This window comes from Ambystoma mexicanum, chromosome 8 (genome assembly GCF_040938575.1).
Source record: "Ambystoma mexicanum isolate Mex_15411 chromosome 8, UKY_AmexF1_1, whole genome shotgun sequence".
NCBI classification, from domain to species: domain Eukaryota; kingdom Metazoa; phylum Chordata; class Amphibia; order Caudata; family Ambystomatidae; genus Ambystoma; species Ambystoma mexicanum.
In genome coordinates, this window is record NC_090929.1 from 1,040,311,344 (window position 1) to 1,040,326,342 (window position 14,999).

At 45.9% G+C, this 14,999-nt stretch overlaps 1 protein-coding gene across 9 annotated transcripts in view; it reads right to left on the reverse strand.

Annotated features, from left to right (window-relative positions):
* The window catches only part of DLG5 (discs large MAGUK scaffold protein 5), a 1,559,980-nt gene that overhangs the window by 145,588 nt on the left and 1,399,393 nt on the right, over positions 1 to 14,999 (reverse strand). For all 9 annotated transcript variants that reach the window (XM_069610999.1, XM_069611004.1, XM_069611003.1 and 6 more), the window contains one exon: positions 7,680 to 7,807. In XM_069610999.1, coding sequence (XP_069467100.1) covers positions 7,680 to 7,807 — 128 coding nt within the window. The remainder of the gene's footprint in view (positions 1 to 7,679; positions 7,808 to 14,999) is intronic.

Consider the following 14,999-nt stretch of genomic DNA (forward strand, 5'->3'; position numbering starts at 1 on the left):
AGGGCTTTAAGTGGGTGATATGATTAATCTGGGATTTTACGCTTCGGTTGAGAGACAAGATGGTTAGGGGGACTTTTGCACTCAGGATCATAAAGGGTCCATACCATATCGAAACTACCTTGTTCTTAGAAGTGGAAAAGAGTAACACCTGGTCGTCAATCAAAAAGGGTCTGGCAAACGCCTGGTGGTCAAAAATCTCCTAGTGCTCTTGAGCCTTGGACAGGTAGGTGTTAATCTCTCTCAATGCTTTCATGCAAGATTTTAGTTTGACAGAAGCTTGTGATATGGGTGAAGGAGCATCCTCTCTTTTCCCAAGTTTTCAGAGCAAGTTCCGGGGTTCCCTACCATATAACTCAAAGGGGGTAGTGGAGGGGGGGTATCCCAATGGAGGACAGAGGTTTTTCTTACTGGGTTGCGTAATCTAGGATCACTAGGATGTGTTTGTTACCCACTTTGGAGGGTTCCCGCAGTCCCGCAAGGTCCACGGCCATTTTGGGAAAAAGGTACTTCAGTAACCGGGAGAGGCAGAAGGGGGCTCGGAGTATTGGGCACTTGAGGTCTTTTGGCAGATTTCATAGGAGGTAACATAGGATTTAACGTCGGCATATACAACAGGCTAATAAATCTTGCCAAGAACCGGATCCAAGTAGCATTGTGGTTTGGGGAAGACCGAAGTGGAGTGCAGACCAGAGCTTGCAGGAAACTAAAGACTTCCAAACTCCTGCGAGCAAGCAGACAGTCTTATCCGACTATCATTTTGGATTTGCCTGGGTCCAAATGGTGTCTGGCTCATTTAAGCCCTCAGCCCAAGTGATGAAAACCAATCAAAGCATTTTAAACAACAACCAATCTGAAAACACCCTATGCAGAACTCAGTGAAGGAGAAGGGTTAAGTAGAGGATTTGTCAGCCATTAACTCATTATTTAGACACTTGAGTAGGGGGCTACCATATGCAAAGGGGAAAGGGAGGCCTGGTGTGTGGGAGTTAGGATGCCACTCCACAGGGTTGGTGTTGCGATAGTGAGAGGAGCACAGAAGTAGAGGGAGAGAGGCAGTGGTGGCAAAGCCGAATTTGAACATTGTGAGTTAAGAAACAGGAGGTATCAAAGCCAAACGGGACACATTTTAAGCAAGTTAAGACTAACAGGAGAGAATAGAGCAGAGAGTCTGTGAAGCAGGCAAGAGACCAAGAAACTAAAAAGCAGGAGGAGGAGAGACGCCCGATGGGGCACTAACCCAAATCCCAGTTGAAGCTGCAAAGACACCAGAGATGAAAGGAGGCGTGTAATCTTGAGAAGGGTCTGCAGCAGGTTTAAAAATATATTATCGAAAACCTTGTCTGAGAGGGGGTGGAGGGGTTTACAATTACATAAGCCTGAAAAGGATCCAAATTAGTGCTAAGGTGGGAAATCTTACCCAAGGAGACCCCTGGGGTCATAAAACAAGAACTACACCGTCTAGCTCATTAAGGCATGGTCATTCATTTACAGATTCCTTAAGGGCGGCTCATCTCTTAGATCATTTGCCCAGGCCAAGCAATGAAGTGTGTTCTGACACTTTAAACACCCTGAGACTGAATGCACAGTCAGAAATTTACCTTGGTGCGGGGCCACCTCTGAAATATGTTGATTACAATGGAGAGTTGACATTCGACTAAGGACACTAGTTTTTCTTAGTTCATCCCATTTTAACTGGATTTGTCTCATTGCTTCCCCCTGATACTTATTTGAGATTATCCATTTTACGTTGGCTACATAATTCCCTAAATTCTGCTGGAGTTAGCCTCACCCTGCTGTTACACTACGATATGGGTTAAGAGTTATTGTGGATTAGTTTGAGAATATCAAGACAACAATCCCAGAGAGAACCACAGTATAGCGAACACTGACCAACAGTGTGTCCTTTGTTGTTGAGACCATTTTGTTGTTTTTCTGCAACTCTGCCTTTCTAAGTAGTAAGATTAAGTCCCATGTGTGAGGTCGGTAACTCGGTAGTCGGAAGGAACTTGGGTCCAGGTGGGGGAGGCCACATGCTATGTGATGCTCACCCAGGTGGTGGCATTTGGCACACCCGTCAAGGTCTCTTTTCCATTGTGAGCTTCTATGCTGAAACTAAAATCATGGCCTCAGAAGGGAACGTTAGTCATCAGAGTCTTGCGGACCAGAGGTCCGCACAATCGTGTACCATGGACATGAGGCAGGAGATCGCAGTTCAGGGGCAAACAGTAAATCACTTCCAACTACTTACACAGATGCTCAACCACCAAGACATCTACAGGAGAGCGAAAAGATTGTAGGCACCTAAAGTATGTGACATGGTGCAATCCGGGAGGCACTATGACAGGGCTACCTGATTCTAAAAAGGCATACCTATGTTATGACTTCGGCAATCAAGGCCCTGGCCACTCATTGAGTTATTAATCAAGTACCAGCACCTAGGTTGATGGAAGGGCCAAAAAAAGGGTAGACCAATCGCTGACACAGAACACCCATTACCTAGCGGCACAGAAGTTAAAAGGGGGCCGGCAGTAAGGGAGGTTGTGTGATGTTGGAGAAGGAAGGGAAGGAGAAGCCTGACGAGGGGCAGGGGTGCATGAGGACAGCATACGAATTAAGGAGTAAGGAAAGACAAGCGAAAGGAGGGAATGGGAGAAGGGAAAGCCCAGGAGGAAGGAGGAGCGGAAGAGTTAGAGGAAAGAAGAAAGAATGTCATCAAATGCAAAAGGAGGTAGATTATGAGAAATGGTGGTGGACATGAAGGGAGAAGAATAAGAACAAGCAATGGCCAAGCCAGGATTGCCTCCGAGCAGAGGAGGGGCAAAGCTGTAGCAAGTGAGGCCAACATTGAGGACAAGTGCATATACCAAGGTTCAGACTATGAAGAGTTTTATGGACCTGAAGACAAATACTGGTAGGGCCCAAGTCTCCAGTGCCTGAGCAGTGGAGGAGTAATTTGAGAGACTAGCATCTGAAGGCCTAAATTAAAACCTAGTGGGATTGGCAAAGCCACCAGAGATTCAAAGCTTATCCGACCGTCTTACTGTTATCAATTCACGGATAGACTTTCACTTTTTTCATTTGAATAAAAAAATATGAAGCTCTTTTTCCATCCTCTGCTTCTCCATTTCTAGGTCTTCATTACATATTCTGATTTCATAATCTGCTCATAATCTATGTTTAGTTTTTTATACTTCCTTTTCTGGTCATGACCCAATTGTAGCAGTAGTATGATTATTTTGGTACAAACTTTATAATATTATGCAACTAAGCACTTCGAACTGTAGTAATTTCTCGTCTTAATTATTACTGTTTGTTATGTGTGTCTATCTCACTATTCAATTACGCCTCTTAAATCTATTTTAGGTTCTGCAGTTTGAATTCTTTTCTTATATTCTCATCTCCTCCTTACTTACCCTAGCTCCACTGGCTTTTTATTCTGGAACCTTCCGATTTTAATTATGCTTGCCTTTTTCTAAATATGTACATGCTTTGGGCTCATTCTTAACTCTGTGGAAGTGTGTCTTTTCATCACCCTATTTGTTCTCTTTGTTCCTCTTCTCAGTGTCATCTTGCCCCTAAACTTTCTCCTTGGGCTGCTGATAGATTTCTTTCTTGCCAATGGTTTCTTGCACAACTGCAGAATTCTCCAACCCTGTGATTTGTTCTTCTCCTACCATATCCCTCTAAGAAAAAGCTAAAAGATCATTGATTGTGTAATGTAACTTAATGTTGTTGTCTAGTGAGAGGATTGGGAATGCATTTGTGGTCCTGCGCTTCTTTATACGTCGGGCCATTTTTAGGGGTATTATAGTTTAAGTTTACTCATTTATATTGTACCGTTGGCTTTGCAATTGTAATGCACTTTGCATAAAGGCTTTATATCACTAACTAAAGGACTATCCAAGCTTGGTTCCACTGTTACTTCAGAACAAACTTGGTCTGTTAATCCTCAAATGTAATCTTAAGTCCTTTGTTGATCCCTCTTGCTGTGACTGTGGGCAATCCTTTGTTGGATGTACACTCGAACATCCTCTACCTTGCTACAAGCACAAATCAACAATCATGTATAAACTATTTATGTGCTTGTTAGGCAGAATCATGTGCAGTTACCCAGCAGCTTTGCTGGATTTTTGGGGTTTGTTTTTTTCTCCTGCTAAGAGCGAGACTCTTTTACTCCCACTCTTAGGCATGATTTGAGGTATGTCTTTGACTTGTTATGTACTTATGGGCTATGGGGTTTCTTTTTATTCCATAGGGTATCATCTGTTTTTCTGTATGTGTGGTACACAGCACCCTCAGTGCACTATCACAGGGGTGTCACAGTGACCCCCAAACAGACTCTATACCCTGGGACTGACTACTGTCTCCCAGGGCATGTAAAGTCACCATTGGCTTTACTAGTCCAAAATTGTGAACAGAACCAGTACAAACCATCATATTGTGGAAGTACTGGTAAGGGGTAATTTGATTGCCCCTGGGTTTGTTTTCGAGGGGGAACTATCCTGTCCCCCCTCGCCGAGTTTCTGGCTGGTGGCAGTGGTTACCACGTGAAATATTCCACCGGAATATTCTCCATGGGATTTTCCCATCGATTTTAAACGCACCACTTTTTGGTGCAATGTTAAAGATACCGCTGGTTTATTTATTTAATATTAAATCACTGGTTGGGTCTTTTTGCCAGAACTCTATTCTAAAATGGCATTTGTGCCCGTCTCTGTAACTCTGACCAAGGTCGAGCCCTTTGTTCCACTATTTTGGCGGGCTTCTCCACAGAAGCCTTCCAAATGGTGCCACTCTGTCTGGGTTCCACAGGAAGGGTGGAGGGGGGAATTGGTACCCTGGACTGCGTTGCCTTAGCAACCCAAGTCACACTCTACTCTGATTGGCCCACTTAGCATGTGTGATTGACAGCTAGGCTGATGAATGGGGGGTTATCTGCATAAAAGCAGAGCCTTTGGGACTGGAACTTCAGAAGTCGCCACAGGACCTAAGAATCCGAAGAGGGAAGAAGCTGAGCCATCTGCAACGACACCACCGGTGAAGCCCTGCTGCAACTACCTCACCACTTTCCCGACGACAAGAGAAGATATGCTGGACGAGTCTTCTTCCCCCGAGCTGGTGGGATCAACCAGTTTGCCCTTTTCGCCTTCCAAAGACGGCTCTTGGTTGAATCGCCCGTGCCAAGCACCCCGGCGGCCAGATAGCCAAGCTCACCACTTTTGACCGCAAATAAAAGAACTGCACCTTTTAAATCGGGAACTCTGCGGCTGGTTTCATCCCTGTGCAGTGCAACGACTCTCCGTACCCTCCTCGACAAGATCTTCTCTTCCGCTGGTCGGAACCACGAATTTCAACCACTGCCAGGAACAACTGCCCCCGCTGGAGCTTCCTTTCTCTGTAAGGTACTGTGTCCTGTCTGGCCCCCCTTTCTACAGATTGCTAAAGGTGACCCTTAAATCCTTGGCTTCTAAACTGGGTTGACTCCAGGCCTTCTAACTATATCTTTTGAATCTCCCCAACCTCTTTTGAGCACTCTGCAAAGACTTTCAGTGCGCTTTAAACCGTGTGATCCTGGGCACATTTTGCTTTGCTCCATTTAAAGTGGGCCTGGCCTATGAACTTTGGCTCTACAGTATAACCTGACTTTCTCCCCTTGCTCTGAATTCCTAAAAGTGTTGGGAACTGTTTTATTCTTCTGCTCTGCCTTTTTCTCTCCCTTTAACTACATTATCAGAGTGCCATCTTGGTTAAGCGCTCACATCTGTTCTAACAAATAGTAGTGTTTTAACCCTGACTTGTCTGATAACTATTAAGGGAGGTGTGTATACTTTACCTGACTGTGTTTTAACTTGCTTTTGATTGAGAGTGCTAGTATATGCCATAAAGTGTGTTTAAAAAAAATAATTATATACTTTTTGTACAAAGCTCTGGTCAGCGTTTGTTTGCTCTACTGTGTTTTGGCCCTATTGTGTATACTCTGCATACTGCCCTACTCTTCTTGAGAGAGGTCTGACTGCTCAGCCACAGCTACCAGGTAAATCTGGGTGGTGCAGACTGCTACCAATTGGGTTTACTGCTTAGTCCTGTATTCTTAATCTTTTTGCAGTGTTCCCCAAGGGAACTGCACAGGATTCTGCCTAACAGTGCTTCAGTAGTCCGTTCCTCAATCCTCATGAGAGCACATGACAACAGTACTGGAGCAGGCAAGACTGTATCTGGCATACAATGGCTGAACTTAGCATACAAGGCAAAACCTGGCCTGCGATGGCAGTAACAGGGCATATGAGGCTGTACATAACATATGATGGGCAGTACTTCATACAAGGCTGTGCTTGGCAGCTGATTGCACTAAATGGTCCGCTACATGCGATTCTGACGAATCTCAAAATGACGAATGAATTTTCAACAAATCAAAAACATATAAAAAGTAAATCTAACATCTCTTTTCTTTGTTTTGGGGGGGTTCTCCCTAGGCCCCCTTTTTGTTTTCATACTTTTCCCCACTCCTAAAACTGCCATTCCCATCCCCAACCACAGTTTTTAAAAGATTTTATTTATTTTTTGTAGAAGTTTTTGGTTAGTTAAAAATGCAATTAGTTGTTTTGTATTTGTTAAAATCACTGCATACCTAAATGGTCATGTAAAACAAATCTAGCTTTATGTACTTGCCAACTTAAAACTATAACTAACCAAGCAGCAAATGAGGCAGTCTACAGACAATAGCCTGTTACACAAGGTTGTTCATATCATAGCATATGGTAGCAGTGCAGTGCTTAGGAATATGAAGCCAGCTCTACAACATTTAAAGCCATACCTAACATATAAAAAGGATGCACATGAAATATAATGGCAATAACCTGGCATATGAGATGGTTTCCAGCAAATGGCAGTGTGTGGACGTATTATAGAGGTTAATTTGTAAATGACGCTGTACCTAGACAAACAACAGCAGTACCTTGGGGTAAACTATGGCAGTAACTGGGCAAATGATGGCGTGCATAGTACCTGAAGGGTGTACCTGGGTATAGCATGGTGGTGCACGCTAGTATCAAACCTGCACTATTGTTATACTGTACTTTATTAGTAACTAACCAAAATTATCTGTTTAATTCAGAATTTTTAGGTATTATTTCAATATTACACTTTACGCAGTTTTAAAATCCATGTCCACAATATCACTTTTTGGAAGATCAGAAGTGTCAAGTAAGCAACATCTACCATTTTGATGGATCGGCGCCACTTCAAAGATCATCCAAATCTGCAAATAAGAATCACACCTCAGCAGTCCAGGTGGAAAGCTCACAAATAAGGAGCTGCTCTCTGACATGGGATCAACCTGCATTTTGAAAGTTTTAATTTTGATGCAAGGCTGACTTAGTCACCTTGCAAGAGGTAAATAAGTAGTGTACCTACCATTAACATGGGGTTAACAGCCCCAACTGTTAATACACTCCTCAGTAGCTGTCAGAATATGACAACGCGTGTTAATACACAAGGTCACAAAATGATGTGTATTAACTTAATGGATTCCCAGTTTTCAGCTGCCCTCATGCTGTAAACTCTACCTATAGGATTACTGCAGCCTGTGGTTGCACACTTAGTGAATGTAATGTGACACTTTAAAAAAAGCACAATTTATCATACATTATTAAGTAACTTTCAAAATAAGAGAGCAGTACCTTATCTGTTATTTCCTTTATGGAAGCAACCGTTGTAACATCAAAATGCCCACTCCTCCGCTTGTAATCAATAAACAGACAATCTTTCACTCCACGTTCAATGGCTTGTTGGGAAGCTTTCATAACCTCTGAATTACATTAAAAAAAGTCAGTGAGTAGGATGACCAATGTACATTATATTTTTTATGAACACTTAATGAAACAGCATTTAAAAGAAGGCTGCTAATTTGATTACTGGTAAGTACGTCTATGCAGTACCACATTTACTTGTTTTTATTAATCTGCTTTCGCAGGATATGAACAGGACATTTGTTTTAGGAATCAAATCTACTTTTTCTTTACCAACTTTAATTAGTAAGGCCATGCCAAAACTGACTGCACAGTTTTCTTAAGCATAAACCCACAGCAGACCATCAGTGAACAATAAAAATAAAAACACAGACCCATTATTCTTGCTGGCCTTTAACATTAACCAGTCTCAAGAAGGGAGAGGCGTAAACTGAATGCCTCAAGACATTTCTTGTTGCATCATAGTTTTATTGAGCCTGGAAAAAGGCACATAATTGCACACTGAAGATCAGAGATGAGCACAACACAACTGAAGACTGAATCTAAGGATTCAAGATGTGTTTTCAATGGCGGTAAGAGGGAGCACTAGAGAGCAGCTGAACGAACTAGATAAAACACTGCACTGCTCCGTTAGAAAACCTGATTGATCCTTGTTAGGAAACATTTCACTTTACTGCACCTTTCCTTTCATTTTTATGGACCCCCAAACATTTTGCTTTTATTTTTGATCCCGACTTGTACTTTTTACAGTGCAGTGAAGCCTTACGCTCCACTACACTGTCTTTTGCTCGTCTATTATGGGGACACAGGCATGTCCTTCAGGCTGTCAGTACTGGTAAACATTGTTTCCCTTAGTCTTGTGACTTAGTTGCTACTTTTCGTAACTTATCATCACTTGTGGCAACTTATCATTGTACAATGCATCTTACAATGCAGTACAATGGGGTAGACTTTTGTTTTAGCCATAGACTAACACTGAGAGGATTTTCGGTTACTCTTGGTGTGTTAAATGGACAAGCTGGTGGCAGCAGTGACTTTCTACCATTTGTTGGTGCTTTTAGTTTTAGCCTTACTGTGTTTGGGTACTAACTGTGGATAGTGACCAAACATGGCCATGCCACAAAGTTTTTCGCTTGTCCTTTGGCCATCTTGTTTTTTAGCCTTTTTCCTGGCCTCCGAGGCCAGGAAAATATTGACATGCAGTGCCTGAGAAAGCAGAGGCTTCTGGCTGGCTACTAGAGGGCTATGTGTGTTTGCTGGCAGGACGTGGGCTGTGACTGTCTGGTCCCAATCCACGAACTGGTTTCAGTGTGTCAGAGTATTATACATGAGTGTTACCACCAGTGGTCCAGATTGGACCACTGCTGGGGTGTGTGGGGCTAGGTCTGCTCTTGGGAGTTACGGCTTTTACCTGGCTTTTGGGATAAAATGGGGATCCCTGCACCCACTCTGGAGAGATCCTGGAGTAACCTGTTGGAGCCAAGACACCTGTACAGCTGTGAGACCCGAGAGGAGACCACAGACCCGTCTAAAGGAAGCCTGATGACCAACTTCTACTGCTGTCCTGGAAAAGCCCAGTCTTGCTATTGATCTTTAGCAGTTCTGCGAGGGAGCTTCGACCCGTGGAGCGGAGAGAACATCCATTCCCCGACATCTGCACGGTACCCTGTGAAGAAGTGCCCCGGGACTGCCCTGTAGCTGACCAGCTCTGAGTTTGGGCTACCGTGCTGCAGACGTCGCCATTCCGTGTTGAGGCCTGGAGCTTGGGGGATCATCAGCTTGTCCTACAAGACTTAACTCAGTGAGATTTCGGAGTCCTAGCATGAAGGGGACCAGAGAAAGGAGGGAAAGCCTGACCGCGACAAGTGAGTCCCATTGCGTCACTGTGCTGCAGTGACCACGTCCGAAACAGCTTACCAGAGTCGACTCCAGTCCTGAGAGGAGTCCTGCATCATGTTTTTCTGCATTCTTCATCCGAGAGTCCTTAAACCAGTTAAAGACATCAACTCCAAGAGAGCTGCTCGAACCTGCAACCCCTGTGAATCAAGGACTGAGGACGATGGCAGGAAAGGCAACCTCGGACCTTCTTCAATTGAACTACCAAGTCCTGTGGAGAATGGGGAGGTTGAGTGTCACGTGCCTGCCCTCTTGGCGCTTGTGGCATGCCTGGCGGTTTCGCCGCCATTAAGGTGTTCCATCACGTTTCTTGCTCTATCTTTTGCTGCATTCTAGTCTTTGGCTCTCTCGGCTTCCTCTTCCCTTTTTAGCTCTGCCTCCCCTTTCTGGCTTTGTATTGCAACCCTACCAGTGCCTTTGCTTTTGGGTCTGATGCTGTGTTTGTCTCCTTGCAGCACTTTGATGCCTTACTATCCTGTTTTCTTTTCCCTTTCGGGTTCACCTCGTAACTCTTTTCTCTTTGCCTCTCTTGTTTCCGCCCTCCGCTTCGGATACCTTCTCGGGGTTTCCGCAGGCTCTCTCTCCCGGCTGCTTATTCTTTCGGCGCAGCCGTTCTCTCTTGTTTTCAGTCTCTGCTCGTCTATCCGGTCTAGTCCTCTTTCCGCTGCCCTTTCTCAGCAGTTCCTTTCTACCTTTTTATTTATTTTCCTGTGCTTTCCGAGAGCGATCCGTTTCCTCTGACTGCATTCTCGCTGCGCTCTCTCGCGGTCCTTGCTTTTCCACTTAGCTGCATAGCGGGAATTTGTCTCAGTGCTTTCTCCATCGGCACGATTCCTGCTACTGCTTTCTTGCTTGTGACCTGCCACTTGGAAGGCAGATTGAGTCCTGAATTACCTACGTCCCTCTCGAGGATCTATTGGAGCAACAGGGCCTTGTTTTATCCACCCTACGTCGAGTCTGCATATCGATTACCACGCTGCAGGACCGAACCAAAGAGGATTTTTCAGCCTTTGGCTTTTTCTTTTACCCAGGCATTCTCAGGTAGGGGTCCTTTGTTCGATGTGTTCTGAACGGCGACATAGTGGCTTCCATCCGAGGAGGGCCGTACCTCTCCCAAAGGAAGGTTATACAAAGGAAGGAGGACAAGAAGCATTCATCTTCAACTAAAGTCTCAGGTGAGGAGAAGAAGGGGGATCAAACTGTGTTAGGAGGCTCTACAGAGGACATTTCTGACAGTGAGTTACAGTGGTTCTTATCTGCTCCTAAACTTTGGCTTTGCCAGTGCTTGCTTGCGCAAGCCTTCCGAAAGTTGGGGACACTTGTTAGTTAGAAGAACTTGTCCTCTAAACCTTGGAATCATTCACTGGACTCCAGAAACTCTACCTTCATTTTTTCCAGAATTACAAACTGTCTCAGAACATTTCCTGAGCTTTAGGACGTAATGCCCCAGACAAATTACGGAATGACTTGAAGCTAGGGTTAATTCTCTGTGAACCTGTAGTGCATAAACTAATCTAGACTTTCCTTTGCACGGGTTTGATCTGTATCATGCCCTAATCTAGTGACCATATATATATGTATTCTGTTATTAGTGTTGTGTGATACTTCTACATGTTAGTAGTAATTTTTCATAGTTTTGTTTGGCCATAAATCACTATTTGTATACATACTAAGTGTAATGTGTGATCCCAATTGTGTGTACTGAAGTTCACCACCTCTTGAGACTTAGCCTAGACCTCTCGTCACTGCTACCATGAACTGGTTTGGCTACAGCTCCCACAGTTGTCCCTGTCACAATATAAATTGGCCTTCTATACATCTGACCCCCAGGCCAGAGTATAGAAAATTAGTCCTAACAACACTTAAAATATCCTCTTTTTTACTTTCTAAACTGAACCAAAGTGAATGTCACCAGGAGAAAGGGACAACAGTGGCTCAAAGTGGTGGCTGTGCTGCTGCCTATCTCGCTGGGTGAATGAGGAGAGGAAATGGTGGACTGACACTGCAAGGCAACTGTGTAGGGACGCATGCTGCAGTGTGATTGTCCAGGTCTGACAGCAGTTGTGGCCAGCAAGCAAGCAGGAGGAACGAGCTGGGCGCAACATTTTGCAAGCATTTTAAGAGTGGGGAGTCCAAGCAAGAGGTACCGGGTGGGCAGTCCAGGCTGGTGTGCTATGTTTGTTTGGCAGTGGTGGCCAGGCCCTGGAGGTGGGGCTCTGCAGAGGGACTCGACTTGCGTTACTGTTGGCATATCGGGATAGGCCGGTAGCCACTTATAAGGAGACATTGCTACAGTGTGCGCGCTAGGCCTCTGGGTCACATGGTGAACATGGGAGGTGGCGGCTGCTGGGAGGGAAACATACAATAAGGTGAAAGCTCAGTGAGTCAGTCATGGATGTGTGGATAGAAAACAGCTTGGCTGTGCAACGCAAGATCTTGTTGTTAGGAAAGATTTCGTTATTGTAGGGAACTTTCCTTCCATGTGGCAACCCCTAAACTTTTTGCTATTGTTTTCAACCTGTTTCTTGACTTTGCCAGAGAAGTGCAGCCTTCTGCCGTACTCCTCTGGGCTTTCGCTCCTTTCTTACGGGGAAACTGACATGCCCTTAAGACAGTCAGTACCGGGGAACGCTGTTTCCCGTAGTTTCTTTTATCGTGTCGCCATTTTAGTGCAACACGACACAAGAGGGCACTGTAAGCTAAGTTACAGCTCTCTTGGGTCTCTAGCCTTCTACAGACCCTAGACACTCTTGTAGGATGGTTTTTGGATCGGTGCAAGTCATTCAGGGACTGGGCTGGTGGCAGCGATCATTTGGTTTATTTTGAGCTCCTTTTGCCGTTCTGAGCACCTTTTTGCCGCGAACACAAAAGGGTGGCCCGGCTACCCAAAATGGCCGGACCACGAGGCTCCTTTGTCTCGTCCACTGTCCGTCTTGCTCCCTTTACCTTCCCCCGGGTCAGGCGACCCGGGGCCTTCCTTATTTGGGCATGTAGTTTCCCGCGAAACACGGTTGCTTTCGCGGGCTTCTACATGTCGTTTGAGTGCCCCCAGGATGTGGGCTGGGCTGTCTGGTCCCAATACACATCCTGGGTGCCAGAGAGTCTAGGGTGGTGTGAATGCCTGGGACCACCGTGGTCCGTGATTGGTCCACGTATGGTATGTGTGTTGATGAGCGGATCTCCCATTGGCCCCCCTCCGTTTTGGCGCGAAGGGAACCGTGGATAAGAGGGAGCTGGAAACACCACTACCATGTCGATCTCCTGAGTTCTTACGGACCCAGGGATACAGGAGCCAAGTATCCTGCGAACACGAGGCTGGACCGAGGAATCGCTGGTGACCCCCTGAAGAACTTCTGCTCCTCATTGCTGTCGTCCGGTGAAGCCCTTTCCACCTAAGATCGAACAAGAAGGCCTGTACTGGCGCTTCGACCTATTGGAATAGCAGGACCAGCTATTCCCGGCACCTTCATCAACTCCTGCCGTAAGCCTTCGGAAGTGTCTCTGGGCCATCCAGTTGACTGACCAGCTTACTAAGGAGGCCTGCTCTGTAATCGCCGACAGGTTGGGTGGTATTCTGAGTCCGGGGCACGCTCACACGCTTCGTTTGCTTAGCAACCCTAAGCTAGAGGTGAGCGGTGCTCGTTTGGCTTGAATACACCCGGCCGTTCCGTTGCCCTGCCGTGGCGACAAAACTGTGCTTGTTTCTTCGATCGGGACGTCTTTTTACTCTGCACGACGACGAGACGTTCCCTGCTCTTCAGAACCTGCCAGAAGCTGCATCTATCGAGGAGAAGCTCGGGCCTGCTTGCTTCGGGGACCGGTGAGTAGATTAGCTAGGATCTGGTCGCCCTCCTGCAGTGCCCCTTGCTTTTCCCCGCTGTAAATACAGCACCCCTTGTCCGTACTCGCGCCCTGCTTCTGCCTCACAGTGGAGGCTGCGCTAGAGTCGCGGACCGTGTTCTCCTTCATTAGGGCACCCTACAGAGCTGTCCAACGTCCTCCGAAGAGCTTCACCTTCTGCCCATTGGCACCGGCGTGTGCAGGTACTTTGGAGCGCTAGGCTCCACTCTTCGTAGGGATTGGACTACCATCCAGTTAGGGGCCTCAGAAGGCGGACATATCACACGCATTGGTTCGCACTGCCTGTTTTCCTTCCCCTGCAGGTGGATAACATATTTCGTGCTGCTAATGCTGTGAAACTGTGTATTCTGTATATATATTGGGTGGCTAGTGTATGTGTTGGTTTAATATCGTTGTATATTGCTGCTTTTACTGTGGTTATTAGTTTCAAGGCCTTATAATAAATGTGTATCTATTTTTGATATAAACAACTGTTTGGAGTAGTTTGTAAGCGCTCTTGCTTTGTGTGCTCACTGCGGGCTTTCAGTCACCCTCACCCCTCTTGAGACCTAGTCTTGACCGCCGCGATCGCTACCTTGATTGGTCTGGCTTGTCCAGAGGTTACCCTGTTCCAAGTAATTAGGTTGGCCTTCTGAACTTCTGCGCCACCAGGACAGAGTTCAGAAATCCGTCTTAACAAATTGGTGTACAGCGGTGGGATACGACTGAAGGTATCCAGTGTTGCGCACGAGCTAAGGCGTTTTCAGGTTATTCCAACCAGGACACGCAGTAAAGTATTGAATATAACGTTAAAAAGGCCATAGTCCTATCAACAGTATGGAAACGAATACTTTATTAACCTTAAATGCTTCGAAATCTGAAACATTGAAGAAGATGTGTGCGGAGAGAGGGGTTTCCTCTCAAGGCACTAAATTGGAAATGATCCAGAGAATCGTGGCGTGGCAAGAAGCGCAGCTTGACGCTATAACTTCCGAGGACAGTGCAGAAGGTGGTGGGGCTGCTCTCACTGGCAGAACCGACGGTTCTGCCGCTGCACTGATCCATCACGACCACGAGGACAGGGAGGATGTAATGTCTAACGTTTCCTCTGCCAGTGTTGATGGGGAGGCTATGCTTGAATTCAAGAAGCAAGAGCTGCGGTTTAGGCAGCAGGAGCTTGAATTCAGCATAGCCAAACTGAAAATCGACCAGGCAGAAAAACAAAAAGACAGGGATCACCAGTTGGAACTGGCCAAGCTTCAGTTCGCAAATGGGTCCAAGGGTCCTGGACATGGTTCTGGGGCTTCCTCTCATCCACGGTTTCCAAAAGATCTGCTCAGTGTGTATGAGGAACGAAATGACATTATGGACTGGTTAAATGCGTTTGAGTATGCATGCGAGGTTCAAGAGGTTGATAATGCGGATAAGATTGCATGGTTACTCAGCAGACTGCCCCATTCTGGTTGCAGTGCCATTATGGAAATGTCGAAGGCTGAGCGCGCTGATTTTGCAATG